The 27,897-nt window shown below is 34.2% G+C and overlaps 1 protein-coding gene across 4 annotated transcripts in view; it reads right to left on the bottom strand.

The window, feature by feature from the left end:
- CDK17 (cyclin dependent kinase 17) overlaps window positions 1-27,897 on the bottom strand; it is a 97,504-nt gene that overhangs the window by 3,114 nt on the left and 66,493 nt on the right. For 3 of the 4 annotated variants that reach the window (XM_082419418.1, XM_082419417.1, XM_082419419.1), the window contains exons 5-13: window positions 25,947-26,072; window positions 16,714-16,770; window positions 15,605-15,719; window positions 14,722-14,816; window positions 14,333-14,395; window positions 11,950-12,073; window positions 7,348-7,468; window positions 5,235-5,332; window positions 4,625-4,730 (exon numbers count right to left, since the gene is read on the bottom strand). In XM_082419418.1, the coding sequence (XP_082275544.1) occupies window positions 4,625-4,730; window positions 5,235-5,332; window positions 7,348-7,468; window positions 11,950-12,073; window positions 14,333-14,395; window positions 14,722-14,816; window positions 15,605-15,719; window positions 16,714-16,770; window positions 25,947-26,072 (905 nt within the window). Of the gene's footprint in view, window positions 1-1,129; window positions 1,221-2,280; window positions 2,324-4,624; window positions 4,731-5,234; window positions 5,333-7,347; window positions 7,469-11,949; window positions 12,074-14,332; window positions 14,396-14,721; window positions 14,817-15,604; window positions 15,720-16,713; window positions 16,771-25,946; window positions 26,073-27,897 lie in introns of all 4 variants that reach the window. The other variant, XM_082419416.1, reaches the window with a different exon arrangement.

Genomic DNA, 27,897 nt, shown 5'->3' with positions numbered 1-27,897 from the left:
GAAGAGTAGCCCCCGCTCACCGCAACTAGAGAAAGCCCGTGCGCAGTAGAGAAGACCCAACGCAGCCAAAAATAAATAAATTAATTAAAATATGTAGATATCCAATAAGTTCTAAGTGAAAAGTCTTGAGGAGTCTTGATTCCAATTAGAAAACCTTTTAGTGAATCAACACTGTCTAGTAAATGAGAACAGGAAATTAATGAAAGCTTCTGGCTGTTCAGTTCCCAAATATTCTCTTAATTCCCCACTCACCTTGCTAATTTTTTTAAATTTATTTTTGGCTGCATTGGGTCTTTGTTGCTGCGCGGAGGCTTTTCTCTAGTTGTGGTGAGCCGAGGCTACTCTTCGTTATGTGCACGGGCTTCTCACTGTGGTGGCTTCTTTTGTTGTGGAGCATGGGCTCTAGGCACACAGGCTTCAGTAATTGTGGCACGCGGGCTCAGCTGCTCCGTGGCATGTGGGATCTTCCCAGACCAGGGCTCGAACCCGTGTCCCCTGCATTGGCAGGCGGATTCTTAACTACTGTGCCACCAGGGAAGTCCTCACCTTGTTAATTTTAAAGTAAAATATTGGGGTAATTTATAAGAAACTTCTGAGTAAAATCAAGCAGTTACACCTCAGGCATGAGGAATCAGCTATTTTAGTGACAATATGCTCACCACTGTCATGGGGATAAAGTCAGAGTGAACACAGTAAAGGAAAATCATCTTCACATCTTGAAAAAGAAATTTATTTCCACAAAAAAATCTTGTTTTGGTTGTGCTTCATTACTATTTGCTTGAAATCCATTTTTAACAACTCTGAATCAAAGCAATCCAGATTGGGCCTAGTGACAATGTCTATCATCAGATGGCATTTTCCAACTTAAGTCAAATAAGACTAATGACCCACATCTAAGTGCTACTGATTTCTTACAGAGTCGTGGCAATATGCTCAGTGTTAAAAGAAATAAATTAAAACAGGCAAGTAAGACATACACCTCCCTTCAAGGAATTCTGATCTAATTACAGAAAGACCAGAATTTTAGGCTTAAAAACCAACCATCTTCCTAAATCCCTAATTCACCCCAGTCTCCAAACCTGGATAAAAATAAAGGGGGTGGGGGGACGCACTCTAGAATCTCTCTTACTTTCAGGTAAAGCATGTATCCTTGGTCCCAGACTTCGAAAGTACACATGTTTCATGGCCTCTTCTGCTGAAACCCTTTTCTTAGATTCATACTGTGAGAAACCAAAAAACTGCTTCATTAATTTTTTTCTCTAAATACTGGAAAAAGCATGTGCAAGGGGGAGGAGACACACATACACACAAATTAGCATTTAAGCATTTAGAGCTACTCTTATCTTGATTACTTAATACAGTGACTATTACTTTTAAGAACCAATTTGGAGCACTATGCTCTAATTTGAGTTACTACTGAGATTATGTAGCAATGATTATATCTCAGTTACAAATTTCCAAGATAAAGCTGGATCTTAACGAAAAATTTAGATTCCCTATATTTTCTGAAGTGATGAAAAAAAGCAAAATATCTGACCTTTCATGTTACTTTTCTTCATGAATACCAAAGGATTACTGGAAATATACCTAATACCTTTCTGAAAGACATTATTAAATTACCTATTCAATACCCATTTCCCTTTTTTCCTTGACAAGATAATGTAGATTTGTTTAAGGTATCCATGCTTCCAACTCTGACATATGACTCATGACTATTCTAAGTTTAGGCTAATTATGACAATCCTGCTCCCCAATTCTCAGCCTCTCTTACAATTAATATTCTGGCCTTAGGAAGGTTTTGGAGACCTAGGAAGAAGTCCTTACAGAGGTTTTTGGAAAAGCCTTTGCTTTCCAGATACAAAAGGACTAATGCGACTGACACACTTGTATTCTCTCTCTTCTTCCTGCTCTGAGTGAAGATATGGATGGTACTTGGAGGTACAACAGCCTGTAAGGCAGTAAGTATAAGGAAAAGAAAGAGAATGTAAGAGAACAGGACTTGCAGAGAACATGGCCTTGACACAGTTGATCAGGGCCAGCAGCTAACTACCTCAGACTGTTCTAGGTTACAATGAGAGACCCAGACACATTAAGAGAAACCATAATTTTTTTTCACCTAAGCACATGTCTTAAGCATGCTAGATACTACCATAATCTTATTTAATTGTCATGACAAATATTTGAGGGAGGTATTACTGATCCCATTCTACAGATGAAGAAACTAAAGGCTCAGAGAAGTTAACAGACCATTTAACAATTATAAAATAAGATATAACTTACCTGAAGAAATTTTGTTATCAACTCGATTCCTTCAGAGTCTAACCTAAAAACAACGAAAGACAAGTAGCAATTTATTCTTTTTTAATCTTAGCTGATAGCAACTTTTCAAATAAAACTATTTTCCAAATGTTTTTATCTGTGAAATTCAAGTGCCCTAAAATAGCACACCTTGCTGCTTTCAGACTCAAATCTTTTATCCTTAGAAGATTTATCTTGCCACTTGTTTAAGAAGAAACCACAAATAACTGGGCATCAACTCAAATGTTCAATATTCAAGGGTTAGGTTATTGAAACTACAGAATTTTTAAAAATCACCATTTTGTCTCAAAACAAAATAACCTCTATTATTGAAAAAGCTTCAGTAAACTAGATCTGTTTTCATAGTGTTTCAGTGAAGGCAAGAGTACAAAAGCATCATTTTCCTATTATACGGTGAAAACAAACAGATAAGTGACCCCAAAATATATCACTGTGGTTCAAGATAAACAGAGATGAGTCATTCAACAAATTTTTACAGGGCGGTCGGCTGAGCATTGGGTACTACAAGCTATAAAATTCAATTTAAATATGCCTCAATAACTTTATAAAACTCATTAAAAAGGGATAAAAAACCAATTAGATAGTCAATAAAGACAGGTAATTACAAGGATGAAATTAATGAAATAGGGAGTAGAGGGTTTAGGGGTTATCTTGATGAGATAATCTCTTGATCAGAAATCACAAATTCTATCTTGCACTGACTTTCACTGGCAAAAGCACAATTACAGGAAAAAAAAAAAAAAAATCCCCCCCCCTTCCCCCCTAGTGCTTAGTCGGTACTGTGGATGCTGTGGCGTAGAGATTCTCCAGAGTCTTCTAATCCTTTGCAGTTTGCCATTCTGACAAATAACCAGAACTCCTTGGCCATAGACAAGCTAGGTGCTAAGGTCATAAAGAATCTGCTTTAAAGAGCTGCAACCTTTTACACTGGACATTACAACAAATATACATATGTATACATACATAAATGTTGTAATGTCCAGTGTAAAAAAATATATATATATGACAAAAATAGGATTTACGCTATTTGGGAGAGACACATACAAAAAGTCTAACACATTATTCTTCCTAAGAAAGTCTACTTAGCATGTTCTTAGTTGCTATAGTGACAAGAGCATCAATTCACATAAAAACTTTCAAAATATTTTTGGTACCAGAATGGTTTTACTATTCTTCCCTATCTTGAGAATAAATGGAACTAGAGTGAGTGTGTTATGTTGTGAGCTATGTGAAACAACGAAACAGATATCGGCCTTATTTGGTATCCTGGTGCCCTTTTCATTTTTATTTTTTCTTAAAGAAAGATGAAAAAATACAGTCAAAGGGGTTATTCTATGTTACTTATTGAAAATGTAATACATTCCATAAGTAAATATGTTGTGAAAAAAAAATTTTAAATAAATATTTATTTATTTTTGGCTGGGCTGGGTCTTCGTTGCTGCGCACAGGCTTTCTCTAGTTGCGGTGCACGGGCGTCTCATTGCAGTGGCACTCTAGGCACGTGGGCTTCAGTAGTTGTGGCATGCAAGCTCAGTAGTTGTGGCTCGCGGGCTCTAGAGCACAGGCTCAGTAGTTGTGGCGCATGGGCTTAGTTGCTCTGTGGCATGTGGGATCTTCCTGGACCAGGGCTCAAACCCATGTCCCCTGCATTGGCAGGCGGACTCCCAACCACTGCACCACCAGGGAAGTCCCCTGACTCAAAGTGTAATGGGAGTCTTGGATGGATCTGAGGTAGGTCTGAAAAGAAACTTTAATTGGATGGCCAACATATAGGATATGAAGGGTCAGAAAGAGTTTATATTCTTCAAATACAATTGTCATTAACATTGACTGAAGTGCTGATGGGTCATTTTGTGTAGGAGTCAAGATTTTACTTACAACACATTCTTAGGTTTTTCTAAGTAAACACATATAGAATAATTGTGTAGAAAGCAAAGCAAACTTCATCATGGTCTTCACAGTACTGAATAAGGCATTAATCAATGTCTTCTTTCTGGGAAATGGAACAATCTACGTAAGCCCTAGAATTCTATTATATATATTCTATATTCATTTTATTTACAGCTCAATTCTGTGGACTTACATACTTTGGTAATTCTTGCTCACTAAATTATAAAATTAATATGACACAGGAAGAAAGAAATTAAATTAAATCCTAAAATATTTAAGAACTGTGTATGTGTATCACATATTTTTCCCTGAATCCTTACTGTGGCTAATGCTTCAAGAGACTTAAAAAAAAAAAAAAAAAAAAAAAAAAGTGGGTTCCCCCTCTTTCACTTAAAGAGGAAAAAAAAAAAAATACCTGGGTGCATGGTTAATTAGAGGCTGTGGTTTATATTTTGGAAAGTTGTAGTTCTTGAACTCATCATTTGAAGAAACACCTGGCCAAGTTTCCTGACATGGAGTTCCTGAATTTAAAAAAATATATATTTATAAATATATAGAAATTTTTATACAGGCAAATATATATAAATAGGGAGAACTAAGAAAGTGTCTTAAAGAACAATTTATATTTAGTAGATAATTTGATTATTTCAACTGAAACTAAAAAGACAGAAATAGTAAACATACAGACTTTTTTTTTTGGACTAAGCAATGATGCTATAAAAATGTTGTCTAACTGACACCTAAGCTAAAATATTTCTTAATAATGTGCTAAAAGTCAATTTTCAATAATATTTCTCTTCTCTGTTCTTCCATACAATCATTATTGCAAAGGTAGAACTTGGTAAATAAAAAGCAGAAGTTACCTAGAAGGATCTATCTTTATTGTAATTATGCTAATTATAATTCTTATAACAGCTATTTATGTTAGTCTCAGTATCAAATTTATAAATATATTTTTTAAAGATATAGTCTTATCTAGCTACTCAATTATACATAACAAATCACTGGGAACAGAGTTCTGTTACCTAGCAGTCGGAAAATTAAGTGCAGTTCATCTTCCACAGTTGATCCTGGAAACAGAGGTCTTCCAGAAGCCATTTCAAAGAAAATGCAACCAACACCCCTACAAAATGTAGCATTAAAAAAAAAAAAAAAAGAAAAAAAAAAAAAGATGAGCAAACCATTTATTTATTATTAAGCACAAGAATCTTTTCCTTAAGGTTGCCTCTCTGGAGAATTTTGTACTAGCCTGCTAGAAAATCTGCAGAGATTTTTTTTCAGATCCGACTAAACTAATTTCTTAACATTTACCCTATTTGTCTCAACTTCCATACGGCCTTATCCATTTTCTCCACTTAAAATGTCCAGCCCTCCTCTGCATGATCCTTGAAGAACACCACTAACAATGGCTAATAGAGACATAAAGCTTACTATGTATTAGGTAGTGGTTAGCAGGGCTAGGGAGAAGCAAATATTTCAAGATGTTTTTATGCAGGAAGCAGAGACACAACACATAGATGCAGGGTGAAGAGTGTGTGAGTGTGAGTGTGAGAGCGAGAGTGAGAGGGAGAGAGTTAAGAGAAGGAAGAGAACTGGATAGAGGCTCACTAAATAGATACTGTCTTCTAGGATCTGTGTGAATACATATGAGTTTAAGACAGTCCTTCTTTTAAAGGGCTCACAATCTAGCAATTATATATATAATTTAATTTTATATTTTAAAATGTTATATAGAAGATTAAATAATGGAGCCACTATGGAAAACAGTATGGTGGTTACTCAAAAAAAATGTAAAATAGAATTACCATATGATCCAGCAATTCTACTTCTAAGTATATAAAAGAATTGAAAGCAGTGACTCAAAGAGATATTTGTATCTACAGCATGGGTGAACCTTGAAGACATTTATGCTAAGTAAAATAAACCAGTCACAAAAAAACAAATACAATACGATTTCACTCATGAGATACTTAGAAAAGTCAAATTCACAGACACAGAAAGGAGAATGGTGGAGGCAGAGGGCAATGGGGAGTTACTATTTAATAAGTACACAGCTTCAGTTTGCAAGATGGAAAAATTCTGTAGACTGATGGTGGTGACGCTTGCACAGCAATGTAAATGTACTTAATGCCAGAGAACTGTACACATAAAATGGTTAAAGTGGTAAATTTGGTTGTATATATTTTTCTACAATTTAAAAAAGTTTAAAAAAGAAAGAAGTGTTACATAATACAAAAATTAATTATATAAATGTTCAACCCAAGACAAAACAGAAGTATGTGATTTATCACTATACGAAGAGTGCAAGCAATAAGTATAACCACAGTTCAGAGGAAGGAATTACCACGGGAGGCTAGGTTATATTCAGGAAGGATTTATGAAAAACTATGTTTTGAAGGCCCTAGGCACAGGCCCCAGTTATAGAAAAAGAGCAGGCATTCCAGATGGGTGAACTAGTATGAACACAAGAGCAAAGGTGGGAAAGCCCAGGCTATTTATGAAATATAGTGAGTAGTCACTTGGTTAAAAGGAAACGTTTGTGGAGAATAGTCTGAAATAAACTGAAAAAGGTAGTTTAGAGACATTTTATGGAGATCATTAAGTATCAGATTGAAGAATTGTACCTTATTCTATAGGTAATAAATGGGGAAGCAGCAAACATGTTTAAATAAAGGAGTGTCATGATCCAAGTGCTATGTGAGGAAGATGCCTACAGTATTTTTTCAATATTATTTTTAGATCAACTTAAAGCAAGTGGGTTTTGGTGAATATTAAATGATGATAAAAATAAATTTTGTTTTAAATTACTATGTACCAGACACTCTTCGAAGTGCTTTATATACATTAGCTCATTTGGTCTTAACATTATCCACAGAACAGCCTTTTAAAGTAGTTATTGTTACTATTCCCATTTCCTTAAATGAGGAAACTGAGGCACAGGCCAATAATTTCAATAAGGTTATTGTATAGCTATAAGTGGTTGAATTGGTATTTAAACCTAGGTGATCTTACTTGCCAGAACTCTTAATCGTTGCTTATATTTTGTCTCCTTAAAGCCAAATATCTATTGGTATGCCCTGTGTTAATGGCTACATTCTTTCAAAATTATAAATGGCAGTAACATCTGCATATATTTACCACATGTCAATCTGTGTTGAGTACTCTGAGGAACCGAGAAGCACATCAGGCGGCCGGTACCACAGCGTGACAACTTCATTTGAGTAGGTCTTTGTGGGAACTGACTTGGCTCTGGCTAGTCCTTCACAGGGAAAAGAAAACAATTAAGAAATAGCTAGAATGCATTTCCCAGTCCATATTCTCACCATGACTCCAGTCACAAGGATGCCTGAGATGGCTACTCTATGCCTTTTTGAGGCTTAACAAAATTAGGTTTATGAATTTTTTTTTGAGTGTGAGTGGTCTTGGGTCAGCAAATCCTATTATTTATTAAACTAAATAATAATAATTCCACATTCAGAGACCATGCTTACTTTTATGAGTGAATGCACCTGGTACAGTATCTGGGCTAATCTAAACTTAAGATACCCTCCTTCTATCCATGAATTATTATGCCAAAATTATTTCCTACTTGAATTTAAATTAATGCAAAACAGGCCAATGACATTAAGATAAACAATTTTACTTCTTAAAGTTATAGGCTTTTGTCACCTTTTAACCTGCTTCCAACTTACATTTGCTATATCAATTCTTACCAAAAACCATGAAGTTACTGGTTCATGATCCTGTTAAGTTTTATTGACAATTCCCTTGTAGAAGTTTATATTTAGAGAAAGTTTCCTTGGAATAAACTACAATGTCATTCTGTACTTTCTAAGTTTTAAGTTACATGGTTAATTTTAAAATAAGGTGAACCTCACTGTCTTTGGATATTATTAATTGCTATAGATGACGTAAAACACGAACCATTCCTTTGCCAATTTAATATGAAATTCACTGATTATCTAGAAATAAAGGCAAGAGTTCACAACTTTATCTCTTGAGCCACTGGCGTAAGACAGTTGCTTTTATTACCTCTACGCCTCCAAATTCTGATCACCTAAAGAAGTAACTTTAAAAGATATATGAAGAAATATAAATTTATTTTAACATACAGTTTATTTCAAACAACAAGGAATAATTAATTTTTAGGCTGTGATTTCTGTTGTGTGTAACTACTGTATCTGATTAAAATATTAAATAAGAAAAATGTAATAAAAGGATGATTCAATACTTTGTTAAACTGGATAAGGTCACCCAAATGAAGCCAGAAATTTAAAAAATTAGGCAGTACTCATACTATTTTCATTAAGTATAAGGGCTAAAGGATGCAACTGAAACAATGTTGACACTGTTTTATTACAGGTTTTACTCTACCGTCCCAACTTGGTAAAATAAATTCAACCAATTTTGGTAATTAGCAAATGGAAGCAGCTTTCTGATTTCTCTTGCTGATATAATACTGGGTTATATGGGGGAAAGGACAAGGCTGCAAGTTTGCTAATGCTATACATATAACATCAAAGCAATTGCAGCTATAGTTTCCTCAGTAACTTATACTTCACCTCCTGACAGAATTCTAAACTATGATGCTTGCTCAAACAGGCTTCTGATTCAGTTCACAATTAGATCTGCAATTTTGGCATGAAATGAAATACACAGTAATTTCTTCCAAACCAAGTTAATTGTGATATGGTATTATTATATAAACCATTTTCTATTATTAATGAAAATGTCTATTTATATTAATACTTCCCTGATCACAGGAAAAGCAGGTCATAGAGATCAAGAACAATTTATTGTAAAATACTCAGTTATATGACTCTCCCTTACTTGTGTCCGAAGTATACTTACTATGAAACCAATACAAAAATAAATAACTAAAAGCAATAGAGACAAAGTTCATTGTACTATCTCATGGAATAATTAGATTTTCCTGTTGGCCTGTGGACAGATAAAATTTGCTTGGCTTGGTTTGTAGAGGTAAAAAGCAAAATTTAAAGGACTCATAGTATTCCCCCACCAAAAGTACATTTTTGATGGCTTTTGCCATTCTTTTTGCATATCTTATAACCAAGCAGGGTTTCTCCATCACTGTCATTCATTTGGGGATTAAGGAATAAGGAGCAGTAAATGCAGCCTGGCCAAAAAAATTTAAAAGAGGGGCAGGGAAAGAGAGAGAGAGAATAACAATTACTAGGAAAATAACATAAACTATGCCCTAGAGACTCTATGTAAGCATATGGAAATGACTTATAATTTCTCATTTAGACTCATGTGACCTACCCAATTCCTTTTAAATAGCAACCTACCTTTCAAACAAATGGAAAAGTGTTAAATGAATAAAAGTATGGGAATTTTCAGAACAAATTCACCACTTAGTAACAGTGAATTTTTAATCTGTTACTAACAGAGTAATACTTGAAACACTAATGTTTATCACATTAATGAAATATTCCAAAAGTAAAACAACTATAATCACTTACGAAAAATGATAAATACTAACTATGAAAAACTGCATGGGCTTTTAAAAACTAACTTCTGTTACAGTACTCAAAATCTCAGAATGTGGAATATTAAAAAAACACAAAAAAACGAAGTTACTATATGGAGTTCCTTCAATATAAAAAAGTTTGCTCCCTAGAAGCAAAAAACATGTAATTTTATTTCACCTTTCTAGTCCCTTATAACTGGATTAGCTAAAGAGAGACAGACAGACAGCTACTAATTAAATTATTAAGCATATAAATAAATACAAAGCATGGTGGCAGGGACTTCCCTGGTGGTGCAGTGGTTAAGAATCCGCCTGCCAATGCAGGGGACATGGGTTTGATCCCTGGTCCAGGAAGATCCCACATGCTCCGGAGCAACTAAGCCCATGCACCACAACTACTGAGCCTGTGCTCTAGGAGCCCGTGAGCCACAACTACTGAAGCCCATGCTCCTAGGGCCCGCGCTCTGCAACAAGAGAAGCCACCGCAATGAGAAGCCCGTGCGCCACAAACAAGAGAAGCCCCTGCTCGCTGCAACTAGAGAAAACCCGCGCAGCAATGAAGACCCAACGCAGTCAAATGAATAAATTAATTAAATAAATAAATAAATAAATAAATAAATAAAACTATTTTTTAAAAAAAGCATGGTGGCAGGCATATTAAAGGAATCCCTTTCAGTAATGACATTTAAACTCTTTAGTCTCAGGACCCCTTTTAGGCTCTTAAAAATTATTGAGTATCCAAAGAGCTTTTATTTATGTAGATTATATTTACTGACATTCGCATATTAGAAAAACAGAAACATCTAAAACTTCTTCCTTAAAAACACCATTTATATGTTAACATGAGTATTTTTATGAAAAATATTTTTTCCAAAATAAAATAAAAATTAGTATGAATGGCCTTGTTTTACATTTTTGTAGTCTATTTTAATAGAAGACAGTTGGATTCTCATATCTACTTTTGCATTCAATCTATTGTGATGTTACTCTGACTGAAGTTATATATAAAGAGAATCAGGTTTCACACGGATGCGAAATTGGAAAGAAGAGCATTTTAATAGCCTTTCTGATAATTGTGCATATACTTTTTTGATACTACATCAAAGTTAGAAAATATTTAGCTTCTTAAAGATTATATGGTAACTTGAAACTATATCAATCAACTTCTAATACTTTTGCTACATTAAAATTCACTGATACTGCACTTTAAATGGATATTTTACCTATGCATGATTCTGTAATACCATGCATTGGTTATCTGGAAAATACTGGTTCTCTAGGCTATTCAGATATTACAAATGTTTACACATTTCTTTAGCATATCAAAAAAAGTCATATTTGTTAACGTCACCACTGATCTCACCAGAAAAGTCTTCAAGTACTGGGAAGCTATCAAATTCAAAATGGCAGATCCAAATTTCCAAAATCTAATTTTTGCTTGAAAACTCAAATTTTACTATGGTCAAGAAATACTTTCACAGTTGTTTTCCTTGAAATGACAGGCTCACTTCATTCATTTTTTAAGAAAGCATCTGCCAAATACCTAAGTCTGAGTAACCACAGTTTGTCTACTGGCCATTTTTTTCAAGTAAAAATGATACTTCTTAAAATAAAAAGGTGGTGGGGTGGGCTAGTTCAGTTTGCACTCATATAATTACACAAGCACTTTTCCTTGAAATAACCATAGTATTTCTGTGTGCAGCAAATGTGTTTTATGTGTATTTCCCATTTCATCACACAAAATACTAAAAAGAAACCTACTCAAAAATGGAGATTTAATAAAATTTAATAAATTTTACTGCTTCATCTGATACCTCAAAAAGTGTTTTCCTACAAGTGTATAGTGGTGAAGAATACAATGGCTACTAAGTATAGTTTGATGCGAGTGCCTTGATTTATACTAAGGGTACCAGTAGCTTTATCCCTTCTTACTTTTGGATAATCGATGTAAATATTAACACAGTGAAGAGGGCAAGTAAACTTTTAGTATAATTTTGAGAATATATTATACTTTTGGAGATCCCCCGAAAGGGTCTCAGGACGCTTAGGGGGTCTATGGACCATACCTGAGAACCAATGCCTTTTAGCATTCACTAATATAACTCACCACCAAAATTTTCAAATATTTTATTCCATGAGCTACAGAGAACACTTCCAAACCCACATAAAAGCAATCATACAGTGTCAACGGTTGTTCTTTTAAACTTAAACACCTGGAACTATTTATAAATATCTCATACATTCCATACCAAAATCTGCTAGCTTTAATTCTCCTTTTTCATTAATGAGGAGGTTCTGTGGTTTTAAGTCTCGGTGTAACACCTTTCTTCTGTGGCAATATGCCAAACCACGTAGAATTTGGTATAAAAACAGCTACGGAAACAAAAAACAGAAATTAGTCTTACAGATAATAAGATATACTTTGGTATAAGTTATGGTAAACAGAAAAGCAACTGGCCTAGAAGAGTAAGAGAAAAAAAAAAAAAGGAAACACATCCTTTTCCTTACATACCTGTTGTCTGAATTTTACAATTTATTATACTATTTGAAGCATCTACCTATTTTTTTAGAGTGAACAAAGCGAAATGAAACTTTGTCTTCGTAGCAATAGTTCACTTGTTACTGAAAATGACTTTAAATAAGTGTACCTCATAAATTTACAGGCCTACTAATTAGGCTTACAGTTTAATTATGAAATTCTGACAAAACAAACAACCTTCTACCATTACCCCACCCTACTCCTCTCCAAAAAACCTGATGTGGGACAACGTCTTTAAAATAAGGCAATGGAATTGGTGGTTTTATGAACATTCTGAGATGTCAAACAGAATGGTGTTGCATAGCTCTGGCAAATTATGTGCTATAAAAATAACCTAAAATAACCTAAACCAGCTTCTATCACCCACCTTCTGGGTACTTTACTTTCAGCACCTCCTACTCAGCCTTCAAAATCTGCTATGATTCAGAAAAGGGAATTGGCACTGTAGAGCTCTGAATGGCTCTTTGAGAAAAGCAATTCCTATAAGGCTAATGGGGAGACTTTTTGTTGTGGATTTTGGTGGAAAAAAGAATATGAAACACAGGAGGTCTTTGATTCTTTGTGGTTAATAAAGAAGAGGATTCAGGACTGTACCCTTGGTTTTCTTGAAGGTGAAAAATAGCATTAGAACTTCAAGAATAAACCAAGGCAGCAGGTGAACAATGGGCCTGAAGAAATTCTAATTAGCAGAGTTTCTACACTCTACATATTCATGTGTTTTGAAAACTCTTTAATTACTACTTCCAAATAGTCCCATTACTTTTTATGTTTGAAAAAATATAAGAGGCTAGTTAAACAGAGAATAAAGTACTCTACAACTTAAGCCAGGAATGTAAACCTGGCTTAAGACATATAAACTTCTCAAATCTTTGTCAAATTATGATGATTAAGGACAATTTTCTTTCCAAATTACTGCTAATATGAAAGCAGGAAAATATAAAAGCCACAAATAAAAATAAACACAAATGAGATTCAGAACACCTTGCAAAACAAAATGTGAAATATGATGAAAACAATTCTCATAGAAAATATATGGAAAGAGACTTAAAGTCCTATTCTAAAATTCTTCCCAATGTGTTATCCATATGTTTTGAACTGTCTTTTACTAAAAGAAACTGGCTCTCCTTTATACCAAACTTAACTGTTTTTAAAAGTATATAAGTTTAAAGTTACTATCTACAGAGTTGGAATTGTCTCAAAAATACAGCTGGGACAGCCTATTTCCAGAACAGTTTCTCACAAACTGTTGACTAAGTTTGGATAAATAAATCTTTGCTAAATTTGGAGTATATCAGGTCAAAGAAACCTACTGTAAGAACACAACTGTATCAAAGGTTTTTATTTGATTTTACTTTTACTCTTGGGTTTCATCTGGCACTATTATACTAAACTTTTCTAGCATTACTTGCATCTTTAGATATTTTTCAGATAAGAAAACATATGTTACTTTCCCTCCTGACAGTACAGAATGGTATTTCCAGTCTAGTATTCATAATACCTATGCAGGTTCCTGGCCTTACTCATTAGATTAGTACCTTGAAAAGTCGTTTTATAATTAAATACCATTCTAAATACTTTAGGGGAGTTTGCCATGTAAAGGAGGCCCTTTGCAGAATGCACTAATCATTTTCATTGATCTTAAACATTTGGATTTTGATAAAATAGGCATGTTGTTTTCTTTTTAAGCAGAATATACCTGTAAATGTATTCTATATATATCTAAGAGAATCAATGTTATAATGTGAAAGGAAATTGTCAAAAGTTTTTGTTTTTGTTTTTGTTTTTTTGGAGCAGAGAAAGGTTTATTGCAGAGCCAAGCAGGGAGAATGGGTAGCTCAGGCTCAAAAACCTCAAACTCCTCAAAAGTACTTTTTAAAACTTTTAAAATGAAGTAGTTCTATAAAAAGGTCTGATTCTAAGAAATACTACAGTGTAGTAAACAGAAGTTCTGAGTAAATATGTTCAGGACAATAACCTATTTAAAATGCCTAACAGAAAATTCTGAAGCATATTTCATACGTAATGTAGTTCATCTATGCTTAAGTGTTTGTCTGTACTTTAAATAAAATTTAAAATGACACACTAAAGCATACCTTAACATTGTGCATACTCATGATGTTTCCACAGTCATCCATGTACTGTTTTAGATCTTTATCCTGAAAAAATACAGCACTTTACTATGTGATACATAGTTTTGAGAAGGCATGACTGATTTACTTAATAGCGTTTAGTTTAAAAAAAAATTTTTTTTTTAATTGAAGTATAGTTGATTTACAATGTTGTGTTAGTGTCTGGTGTAAAGCAAAGTGATTCAGTTATAAATACATATATATACATATTCTTTTTCAGAAAAGTAAGTTGTTTTTTGAGGAAAGATACTGAATGCACCACACATAATTTAATTAAATACTAATAACAATAATGTTCCCGGGGCTGTTAAAAAATCCAATTTGCTATGTTTTATCATTTAGTAAATGCTTACCAGATACTCAAAGACCAGAGTCAAAGATTTATCTGTGTGAACAATGTCATGTAACGTTACTATATTTGCATGTTTTAGATCCTTTAATAGTGAAACTGCAAAACAGAAAAGAAAGCCAATTACTTAATCTGTAGTAGCCAGTCTTTTTAAAAAAAATCCTAAGTTTAACATATGAATGATTGAGTTTAGGAGTCTCTTAAATTTAAAACAATAATCCACCAAAGGGATTTGTAGTAGATATTTTAATAGAATCAATTTTTTTCTTTTCTTTTATGGTTCTGGGTTTGATATTTTTAATACTTAAATTATCCTCAATATTACATTAATACTCTCCATGACATCTTTTTTTCTCAAATGTTAACTTATTGAGACTTCTAGGATTAATTTAGACATAAAGTCCAAGGTACCCTTTTTCCTCCAAATTGCTTGTCAGTTGCCTCAAACTATTTTCTGGATAATCTTTTTAAAAAAATCATACCATTATATACATATATTTACATCCTGTATATACTATTTATAGTTAGCTTTCCCCCATGCATCAATATATAACATTTCCCAATGTCAAATATTTGTCTGTGACAACAATCTTTAATGACTTCATAGTACTTCATTATAAGCTGTACAATAATATATCTAACTAATTCCTTTTATTAAATATTTCAGCTTTAGTTATTGCTTTCCCCCCCAGGGCCTTGTTTTATTGTATTCTTTCTCCTCAATGAGATGCCATAAGCTGTAGTGGCATATATTTTCCAGTCATGTACTATTTCTATATCTGAGCTCCTTGTACTTACAAAAAATGAACTCATTATATAGCTTTGGTTTTAAAATATTCTATATAAATTTCATTAATACATTCTGCTCACAAAAGTGCAAATTATACCTTCTCTTATTGCTGTGCAGGGTGCACCTTCTTCATGTTCCAACCGGATCTCTTTCAATGCCACCAAATTCTCTGTCAATTTACTTCTTCCTTTATATACTGTTGCATATGTACCCTACAAAATATATTTTTGAAAGACACATCAAAAATATCATGAGTCTATCTATATCATCTATACAATAAAAAGCCTTAACTAAATTTCTAATTTCTAAGCATGTGTGAAATTCCATCTTGCAAGGAAAACCCCACCATGATTAATCTTAGTTTTCCTATAGCTAAGAAGACTTTCAGTTCCATACGCACAGCTTCCCTACTCTTACAACCCTACAGAGTGCTTCAAAGGTATGAAAACATAGGGAGAATATTTAATTTACTTTTCGTACTTTGTATTAGATTAATAACTGAATCAATAGATTTAGAATCAAAGGTACTTTAACTGCAATGGTATGTGGAGATTGAGGAAATTAATTAAGCATAGTAAGTGAAAACTGAAAATTTAACTAACATTTTGTGAAATTTTACCCGTTTTCAGACTTTTCAGAATCTTTGTATGCAAGAGCTCTCCTTTAAAAAACAAATATATTCTATAGATTTCTTCTATCATTGCCAGGATAGTCCTCAAACTCCCTTAAGGCCTCCCTAGTAACTAATTCTATTATTTTCTTCTCACTTTCTCACTCTGGGAGGTAGACCGTTTCAAAATTAGTCAGTACTAGTAGCAACTTCAAGAAAACCAAGGTCTTATGGGTCAAGAATTTCCTTAACCTTTAATGAGATGTGTCTTTAACCTTAATGATAGTATTTTGATTTTTCACAAGTTTGAACACATGCAATTTCCTACATGACAGCACAGACAAAGAATACCAGGAAGCTAACTAACAAATTAAATGTCTATTTTGTTACCAAGAAAGCACAATATTTTATGCTTCAATAGCAGGTTATAAGGCTATTTAAAAAATGCATTTCTTCTCACACTGATGGGATGATTTCAAGAATTAAAGGGTTTTTCCTTCTAACATTCTGTTGCCTTTTCAGAACAAGATATAATCTTTTAGATGATGAACAAGAAAAAAATGCACCTTACATGTTTGAAATAAGTATTAACTTACCTCTCCAAGCTTTTCCAATTTGATGTAGGTTTCCATTTTTCCAAACCCAATTTCTGACTGAAAGCGAACAATTATAAATTTAGTATTCTTAAAATTTCAATTCATCACTGCCTCAATTTCTGAAACTCTCCTGCTCTGAAGAGTCTCTTGGAATAGAAAAATCTGATTATAATTAAATTGTTGAACATCTGTCAAATTTTAAAATAAAGTTTTAAAACTGGAACATTCAAAGGTTCAAAAATATCAAAGTTCACAATTAAAATTGTCAACCCATCTTTTACATAGATCGATTAACATTCTGCTATGGGGACTTACTTAGTGGCGCAGTGGTTAAGAATCCACCTGCCAATGCAGGAGACACGGGTTCGATCCCTGGTCAGAGAAGATCCCACATGCTGCAGAGCAACTAAGCCTGTGTGCCACAACTACTGAGCCTGTGCTCTAGAGCCCACAAGCCACAACTACTGAGCCCGCATGCTGCAACTACTGAAGCCCGTGCACCTAGAGCCCATGCTCCGCAACAAGAGAAGCTACCACAGTGAGAAGCCCACGCACCGCAACGAAGAGTAGCCCCCACTCGCCGCAACTAGAGAAAGCCTGCATACAGCAACGAAGACCTAACACAGCCAAAAATAAATAAAAACAAACAAAAAACATTCTGCTATTATCAAAACCACAATGAGGTATCTATCACCTAACACTGGTCAGAATGGGCATCAGCAAAAAATGTACAAACAATAAATGCTGGAGAAGGTGTGGAGAAAAGGGAACCCTTTTGCACTGTTGGTGGGAATGTAAATTGATACAGCCACTATGGAAAACAGTATGGAGGTTCCTTAAAAAACTAAAAATAGAATTCATATAATCCAGCAATCCCACCACTGGGCATATACCCAGAGAAAACCATAATTCAAAATGATACACGTACCACAATGTTCACAGCAGCATTATTTACAATAGCCAGGACATGGAAGCAACCAAAATGTCCATCAACAGAGGAATGGGTAAAGAAGATGCGCTACATATACACAATGGAATATTACTCAGCCATAAAAAGGAACGAAACTGGGTCATTTGTAGAGATGTGGATGGACCTAGAGAGTGTCATACAGAGTGAAATAAGTCAGAAAGAGAAAAATATTGTATATTAACGCATATATGTGGAATCTAGAAAAATGGTACACATGAACCAGTTTGCAAGGCGGAAATAGAGACACAGATGTAGAGAACACCGTATGGACACCAAGCGGGGAAAGGGGGCCGGGGGTGGGGGATGAATTGGGAAATTGGGATTGACATATATACACTAATATGTATAAAACAGACAACTAATAAGAACCTGTTGTATAAAAATAAAATAAAAAAGAAAGAGAAAAACCAATATCATATATTAATGCATATATGTGGAATATAGAAAAATGGTATAGATTACCTTATTTGCAAAGCAGAAATAGAGACAGAGACGTAGAGAACAAATGTATGGATACCAAGGGGAAAAGGGGTGGGGTGGGAAGAAATGAGAGATTGGGATTGATACATATACACTACTGATACTATGTATAAAATAGACAACTGAGGGGACCATACTGTATAGCACAGGGAGCTCTACTTAATGCACTGTGGTGTCCTAAATGGGAGGGAAGTCCAAAAGGGAGGGGAATATACGTATATGTATGGCTGATTCACTCTGCTGTGCAGTAGAAACTAACACAACATTGTAAAGCAACTAGACTCCAATAAAAATTAATTAGAAAATATTCTGCTATGAAAAAATTTTGTCCTATTTTAAGACCCTGAGATTTTAAGATACCACAGGCATTTTAAGATACTAAAGAATTTTATAAAAGGTAACTACATGATTTTCTTTTTAACAAAACTGCAAAATAAATAATTTTCCTACATATTTTCCTTCACCAATCTTTGTGTTCCCTAGGAAGGCCTGCAAAAAACAAAATACTATTTATTTCAGGTTTTCCCACCAAAATATAATAAAAAAGACAACTGCAAGTCACACTCTATTCTGAATCAGGAAATGGCTAACACAGAAGAAGCAATATAAATCTAAATCAGTCCCCTCCATCCCCAAAAAAGGGGTTTAAAAGTGAGTTCTTAAAACCATTGCTTTTAAACCTTGAGATTGTTTGCCTACTTTCTATGGAGTCAATAAATGAGATAGATGGAATACTCAAATATGTAATGGAAACCCAGCATTTAAAAACTAAAAACAAACAGAACAAAAAACTCTAACACAAAAGATTTAGGAAAAAAAGAAAAAACCAAGTGATAAAAATTTAGGGATTGAGAGAGCAGAAATAGGGGGCGGAAAAGTTAAACAGAGGAGAAGAATAAGAATTTTCTTAAACTGCTTTCTAGTAACCCTTTGTAGATAGTGCAAAAGGCAATAATAATCTAAAAATTCACTTCTCACTTTAGAGTGATACTAATGCCCTTAAATAAATAACCAGTGAAAGGAATAATGTTCTTTTATATATAACCTCAGCTCTCAAAGGTGTATAAATAAGGCTGGATCATTAAATACTATGTTTTAGTCAAATTCTGGAGGTTCAAATACACAATTTTTTCTGGAGGTGTTGAATAAAATAAAAATGATACTTGACAATTTGACTTAACATCTCTCACCACTTGGAACAAAAGGATAAACTGCCCCAAACTGAATGGCCAGAAGTAGCAGAGGCCTCTCAAAGGAACTGTTTCTATCCTTTTGTTACAAGGATATGTAACAATTTAAAAGCCATGCAGGGACTTCCCTGGTGGTGCAGTGGTTAAGAATCCACCTGCCAATGCAGGGGACACAGGTTCGAGCCCTGGTCCGGGAAGATCCCACATGCTGCAGAGCAACTAAGCCCGTGCGCCACAACTACTGAGGCTGTGCTCTACTGAGCCCTCGTGCCACAACTTCTGAAGCCCGCATGCCTAGAGCCTGTGCTCCACAACGAGAAGCCACCGCAATAAAAAGCACACATACCGCAACAAAGAGTAGCCCCCAGCTCACCGCAACTAGAGAAAGCCCGTGTGCAGCAACGAAGACCCAACACAGCCAAAAATAAATAAATAAAATAAATACATTAAAAATAAAATAAAATAAAAGCCATGAGGAAAACTGCGTATCTAACAGTACTTAATTCAATTTTGGTAAACTAATAAAAACTGTGGTCACAGGTGGTATTATTGAATGAATGAAAAATTGCTTCTTTCTGCACTCTTAAAGACTTTTTTCTATATATGGTATTTTCAAAAAAAATTTAATTAAAAAAGTGAGATTTTGGAACCATCATGCACCATCCACCCATGTACTATCTTATATATGACTCACAGATATTAAGTCCTTGCTTTCTATTATCAATAATTATACAGAATAATAAGGTAAAACTACCCTAGACAACACTTGCTAAATATAAATGGAGTTTTTTATTTTAATATGGAAAATGTGGCAAACAGCCCACCATCTGGTACATGAGAACCTGATTCTGAATAGCCTTTTGACTTTGCATGTTTTTATAGTCTATTTACATATTGTCTTAACACTTAAAAAAAGGCTAATTACCAAGGTCACACAAACTATGATAGAATGTGTTTATTTTCTTATACCTATCTCTAGAATTCAGGTGATTAAATTCACAAACATGAAACTATTCTGCCATGAATTTTAAGTCTCATATCACATTTCTTTATGAAGGAAAAAGAACTATATTTAAAGAATAAATGGAAACTAGTATGAACAAAATAATAAATGTCCCCCCCAAAAATATAATAAAAATGTCATCATATGTAACAGTAAGAAGCACATAGAAAAATATAACTACAAGCTAGGAACTTTTTTTTTTTTGGGGCTACGTTGCGTGGCTTGTGGGATCTCAGTTCCCTGACCAGGAATTGAACCTGTGCCCTCAGCAGTGAAAGTGCAGAGTTCTAACCACTGGACCACCAGGGAATTCCTGGGAACTTTTTCTTATCAGGAGTTGGGATATTTTCTTATTCATTCTTTTACCTTAAGTGAATAAATACTAGCATGCCCTTAAAAGATCAAGTACACTTTGGTCCAATGGTGACTATGAAAAAAATGCTGAGGTTTGCTTTAAAGAGTGTATAAATGAACTATAAATTCAAGACTATAAAGATAAAAATGTTGTAGAGATTTACTGTATCATATAAAGTATACTGTAAGAGATGCATCAAAAATTAACATTACAAAGAGTCACTCTTCAAAGAATGAAACTTAGTGAGATCATTAAAATATGCTGAAAGTCTGCTTTTTAAAAAGAAGGTAAATACTGGAATTATCTGCCACAACCCAATTCAGAGTAAAGTGTACCCACCTCACAACATTTTAATGATTCCCAACCTTTAGGATTTAATAATTACATCCAAATATTACTTACTGAATCTTTATATGGAATTTCTAGAAAATTTTGCTTGCATTTTTATCTGCTGAACATGACAAGATTAACAATAGATATAATGACTAGCTTGTTGACACGCTCTCCTACGGAAATTATTCAGAGGACAGAGGACAAAGCTCACTTATTCAATATTTACCAAGCACAATGCTAGGTACTGGGGATATAGTGAAGAAGACAGATATGATTCCTGCTTTCAAAAGTTCACAATCTAGACTGAGTTCCATCCTAGATTACTTTAGAATATTTTTAAAGTCTCATAAAAACAGAAATAACAGCTAAAGGAATGGAACAGTAAGCTTTGTATTTTAATACAACATAAACATTTCCTTAATTCTGCTTTTCAAACAAAGATAATTTTTTTCTCATACTTCATTGCTCTAAGGGAATACTTGGCTTTTTGGAAAACCAAGCAAATTCCTGTTCAATCAGCTCTTGTACCATAAGCACATGAAAATTAAACAAAAATATAATTTATAATAGCCAGATTCCTATAATTCAGGGTAACTTGTAAGTAGCATCGAGTATTATGGGGTATTTCTTGATTACTTTGGCTCTGGCAATATAATCACTCTATCAAAGTTATAAAGATGTATTAACATGCTGGCAATGCAGTTCTAATTGAGCTTCAAAACAACTGAAATACGTGCAAAAGTTCTATAGATGCCATTCTAAAAGTGAATGTGTATATAAGAAACACTGGGGGCAAAGGGAGATTTTTCAAACATCCATTTCCCTCCTTGTGAGATTTACCGAGTTACTGTTACTGACAGAAATGTGTTCTTAGATATGTGGGGGGCAGAAAAGAGACTGAGAATCTCTATTCTACTTGATCATTTGTCTTACAAAAGTGTGCTGTCATCATCATGATAGTACCTTAACCCTGTCCATAATATGCCAAAGGTAAATTAAGTTGTCGGTGGACTTTGAACCTCACTTCCACACCACATAATATATTTATTATTTCTGAGAGACATCAGGACTTGATACCCTATTTTCTCACCTGTTCCTAGAAACAAGGACTACATATGATATATATTGGTAAAGTCATGAATGAGGAATCCAAAACTCATTGTTTAGGAAGAGGCAGATTCTTAAAATGTGTATAACTTAAACTTCAATAAAATGAGACAAACTTTCATATATAGCCTTAGTCTACTAAAGCTGCACTTAACACTCTTACAAAACTTCCACGGGGCATGTCATCATTGTAAGTGCAACAATGCCCTAACAAATCACTATCTGCCTATGGGCTTTCCCACTAGTTTAATGTTTAACTCAGTATGTTAAGAGTTAGAATATTCCATTTCTTATCAACTATAAATGAATATTAAATAACACTTCACCAATCTAATAACCAATATCTTTAACATGAGATAGAATGACTAAATGTAATGTGGTGTTCTGGATGGGATCCTGGGGAAAAAAAGATATTAGTGGAAAACTAGGGAAATTTGAACAAAGTATGGAGTTTAGTTAATAGTAATGTACCAATATTGGTTTCCTTAGTTGTGAAAAATGTACTAAAGTAATGTAAAATGTTAATAACAGGGGTAACTGAGTATGCGGTACATGGGAACTCTCTATATGATTTTTAAATTTTTCTGTAAATCTATAACTACTCTAAAATAAAAAAACTTATTTAAATAAAAAGTCAACAGAAAGGATTCAGCAAGAGAGGGAGACTGACTATACATGAGTGTATAGGAATAACAAATATTCTAAGCATCCTGAGGAGATGGGATAGGAAGAAGGACAATTCCTCACTATTAAAGAAAGGAAAGAGGAGAATTAGTGTAATTCAGAAAATGAGAGGGTTTCTGGTTAGTGGCTTCTCTCTTTGTCATGCAGTGGGAGAGATCATCTGCTTAGAGAGGGGAAGAATTAACCAGAGAAATACAATACAATAGGGTAGCCAAGCGATACTGAGAATCCAACTGAAGCTGATGATCATAAATTCATAGAAGAACCAATCAGCCCTATTGTATGTCTTTCTCTACCAGAAATGAACTCTCTGACTTGTTTCTTATTTCCCACTCAAACAAAGGATTTATGTTATTTTTACTACCCTACTTATAATACACTGCTATTGAAAAAAAAAACAACAAAGTTTTATCCTTTTAGAAAGACAAAATTTTATATTTTGTCTTGAAAAATGTTTTTTTTTAGATAAAGAGTATATCGTCCATGGAAACATGAGCTCTAACAAATGTGAAGAATATTTTTCTTTTCCCATCTCCTTTCCATGCATTCCCTAATCCTTCCCCTTCACATATAAACCTAGGGTATTGAAGAATAATTTTCTAATATACTTCAAAGAAACCATGGCTTTAGTAAAGGTAGATAAATAATGAAGGATGAATCAATAGAAACCAAAACAGAGCTGGCATGATTAATCTGAAATCTATAAGCCATTTCAGATCAAAAAGCAAGGGAGGTAGATAGGAACACTCAACACAATAAAAACTCCAGTCACTTAACATTCATTAGAGGGCACTGTTTTCCTTAATTTCATGTACACTGAAAAAGACAGGTCTTAGATGATAGCTTTGGTGATTAAACCATACCTTTAGTCCCAATCTGAAATATTTACTAACTCCAAAACTTATCTTAAGTACCGATCTTTAATAAAAATTGATAACCAAAGAATACTTGCAAGCTGGTAATTAAATGACAAAGTTATTTGAATAAAAATGTCTTGAGCAGTGATGCAAAACTATGATGATCATAAACCTATACCAAAGTCAAGTTGGTATTACACTTTAACCTTGTTGTATAATGGTGAATGTCAAATAACTACCCATCCTTCTAGAGCCAGCTTAAGCACTATCACCTCTGTAAGCCTGTGATGTGCAAAGACATTTTACTTGCTGTCTCTTTAATTGTCTCATAGCACTTTATATATACTTCTACCATAGAACTAAAGTCATCCAAAACAGATCCTCACATACACAATCATCTCAATTTTTGTCAAAGGTGACACTGCAATGGGGAAAGCTATCCTTTCAATAAGCAGTGCTGGGTCAACTGCTACAGGTTGGGAGAAGATATTTGCAAGACATGTAACTGACAAAGGTCCTTTATACAAAATGTATGAAGAATTCCTAACAAACCAGTAAGAAAAAGGCAGAAAGTCCAAGAGTAAAGAGATAATAGACTTGAACACCTAATTCAAAGAAGAGGATATCTAAATGGCCAATAAATATTGGAAAGGTGTTCAACTTAAGGCATCAGGAAAATGAAAAATAAAACCACGAGATAGCACTATACACTCACCAGAAAAGTTAAAAACAATTTTTTTTAAAAAAGAAGAGACAATATCAGAAAATCGAATGGAGAGGGGCTTCCCTGGCGGCGCAGTGGTTAAGAATCCGCCTGCCAATGCAGGGGACACGGGTTCAATCCCTGGTCCGGGAAGATCTCACATGCCTAAGCCTGTGCACCGAGCCTGTGCCCTAGAGCCCTCGAGCCACAACTACTGAGGCCCGCGTGCCTAGAGCCCGTGCTCTGCAACAAGAGAAGCCAACACAATGAGAAGCCTGTGCACTGCAACAAAGAGTAGCCTCCACTCGCCGCAACTAGGGAAAGCCTGTGCACAGCAACAAAGACCCGACGTAGCTAAAAATGAATAAATAAATAAATTTATAAAAAAAAAAAACTGCATGGAGAGCAACTAGAACTCTCATATACTGGTGATAGGAGTGTAAAATGGTATAATCACTTCGGAAACTATTTTGACAATACCTAGAAGAGGTGAACATATGCATATAATCTGATCCGACAATTCCACTCCTAGATATGCACCCAACAGAAATGCTTACATATGTTAACCGAAACACATGAACAGGAATAGTGATAGAAGCAATATTTGATCATAGCCAAAACTAAAAATAACTCAAATGTAAACGTCCATCAACAGAAGAGTGGATAAAATATAGCATACTCACACAATGGAATACCACGCAACAAAAAGAACAAATGAATTACATAACCACATGCAATAACCTAAATGAAAAACAAGCACAACACTGAACAAAAGAAGTCAATCACAAAAGAATACACACTGCGTACACACATAATACATACATAATAGGATATTTATTGTATACTATATATATAAACTTGTATAAATACATTTTTATATATTTGAATAAAATGTATTTTAATTTGTATATTCATAATTATATAAAGTTCAAAAGTTTAAGAATAATCAGAAAAAGAATATCAAATGCATTTTTAAAATAAATAAGAATGTGTATGTAAATGAGAATAAAGAAGTCTTTCCTGATATTAAAACACTATAAACATAATATAATCAAAACAGTGGGAAACATATAGGTAAAACTAATCTTTGGTATTAGAAGGCAGGGATAATGGCTAAAGTTGAAGAAGTGAGGGTAGAAAGTGAACAAAGTAGTGGCAGGACAGGTTTTCTGGGATTTTTGGAATTTCATTTATCTGGGTACTTGTTACACAGGTATGTTAACTTTACAAAAATTCATGGAGCTATCAATTATGGTTTATGTACTTTTCTGTATATCTAGTATACAGTAATAAATACTTACATATCTAGTACATATTCAGTTCATCTAGCATGTATCAGTAAAATTTACCAAAAAATAAAATATACCTTAAATTCTATTCCAATATAATATCTTTAAACTCTTAAGAAAGGAAAATGACAAAATCCAGAAAGCAACATAATATACTTTAGCTATTCAACAATTAAATATAAAAATTAATATAAAATGTTTGTACCCAGAAAATCAAACAACCAGATCTGATGGTGCAGGTATAGTAGACTTAAAAACTTACTAAGGAAGCTCTCCGAGACCTTCGGCTCATTGGTTGATCAAATGGTGGACTGTTTATCTGCAACTTTTCAAGATATCCATCAGGTATTCTGATATCCGCAGGCAGTGATAACCGCTTATTTAAATCCTTTAAAAAAGCAGGAAAAAAAGATATTTGTAGGTAACCACAAACAGAAAAGACAAGGGCATTTTACTTTTGAATTCATGGGCTCTAATGTATTATTTCTTTTTTTTTTTTTTTTTTTTTTTTTTTGGCTGTGTTGGGTCTTCGTTTCTGGGCAAGGGCTTTCTCTAGTTGCGGCAAGCGGGGGCCACTCTTCATCAAGGTGCGCGGGCCTCTCACTATCGCGGCCTCTCCTGTTGCGGAGCATAGGCTCCAGACGCGCAGGCTCAGTAGTTGTGGCTCACGGGCCCAGCTGCTCCGCGGCATGTGGGATCTTCCCAGACCAGGGCTCGAACCTGTGTCCCCTGCATTGGCAGGCGGACTCTCAACCACTGCACCACCAGGGAAGCCCTAATATATTATTTCTTAGTGATCAATAACTATAAAGTTTTATTGCAATTGTAAAGATACCCACATTGATTATATATAATATACTGAATGCCAATGTATTTATTTACTGTAAGCAAAAGTATACAATATAGTTTAACAGAAATGGTATTCTACAACCCAGTTATTTCTGAGTCCCTTCACTGATAAATTCAACAAGGAAATAATTTTGACATTATTATACCATAGTAAGAATAGGCAAAGTCTACCACAAAATGCGATTGGTTTAAATAACCAAGTGGATATTGTATGATTTTGCATGCAACACAGTGAGACAGCTGAAATATTTTATTATTGCTATGCCAATGGAAAGAAGTAAGTAAAAGGCATTTCTATTTCACTGTACTATGTGAACTGGGAGAAACATAAAAAGAGATCTTGCCTATATTATCACACCAAGAAACATAAATCCTTTAAAAATAAATCCCAACTGTTCAAAATAGTAACCAAACCATGAAACAAAATTGAGATGTATAAGAATTGTATACATATTTATTGAGATATATGGCTTAAGTATAGATTTATATCATGTTCTCAAATGATAAGAGAAATAAAATGATGATAATCCTCCCATATTAGTTTTATGTTTTACATAACCCTAAACAAATCACAGTCAGATTATTCTTGGAACGAAACAAAATGCTTACAATTTATCTAGAAGAATAAATAGAAAATATCCAGAAACATTCTCAAATAAGTAAAAGTATATATGTGGGGGTGCGTGGGTGTTAAGAAAGAAGTCTTTCCAGATACTAAATTATACAATAAAAAAAACAACCAAGAATGTGTCACTTTGGGGGAAAAAAATATATAGCTCAATGGAAGAATGAGAAAGTCCAGATATAGATCCTAATATTAAATAAAAATTTTAAACATATGATAAAGAAAATCACATATAAGTGAAGAAAAATAAGAAATATTATTTTTATTACTATTTTTTTAAATAAATTTATTTATTTTATTTATTTATTTTTGGCTGCATTGGCTCTGTTGCTGCGCCCAGGCTTTCTCTAGTTGCGGCGAGTGGGGGCTACTCTTCGCTGCGGTGCATGGGCTTCTCATTGCCGTGGCTTCTCTTGTTGTGGAGCACAGGCTCTAGGTGCACAGGCTTCAGTAGTTGTGGTACGCGGGCTCAGTAGTTGTGGCGCACGGGCTTAGTTGCTCCGTGGCATGTGGATCTTCCCGGACCAGGGCTCGAACCCGCGTCCCCTGCACTGGCAGGCAGATTCTGAACCACTGCGCCACCAGCGAAGCCCTTTTATTACTATTGTGATATAATTTATACAGTGATATGAAGAGATATCAAGTTGATTTCAGTAGTTGAAAATGCTATTTTTACCATTTAGAAACTGGTATTGTTTTCTGTAACTGACTCAGAAGCAATCTTTGATCACTGAAAATA

Source organism: Balaenoptera physalus (genome assembly GCF_965194825.1).
Source record: "Balaenoptera physalus genome assembly, chromosome: 13".
Lineage (NCBI taxonomy): Eukaryota > Metazoa > Chordata > Mammalia > Artiodactyla > Balaenopteridae > Balaenoptera > Balaenoptera physalus.
The sequence above is the reverse complement of the archived record's forward strand: the minus strand, read 5'-3'. Positions and strand labels throughout refer to the sequence as shown.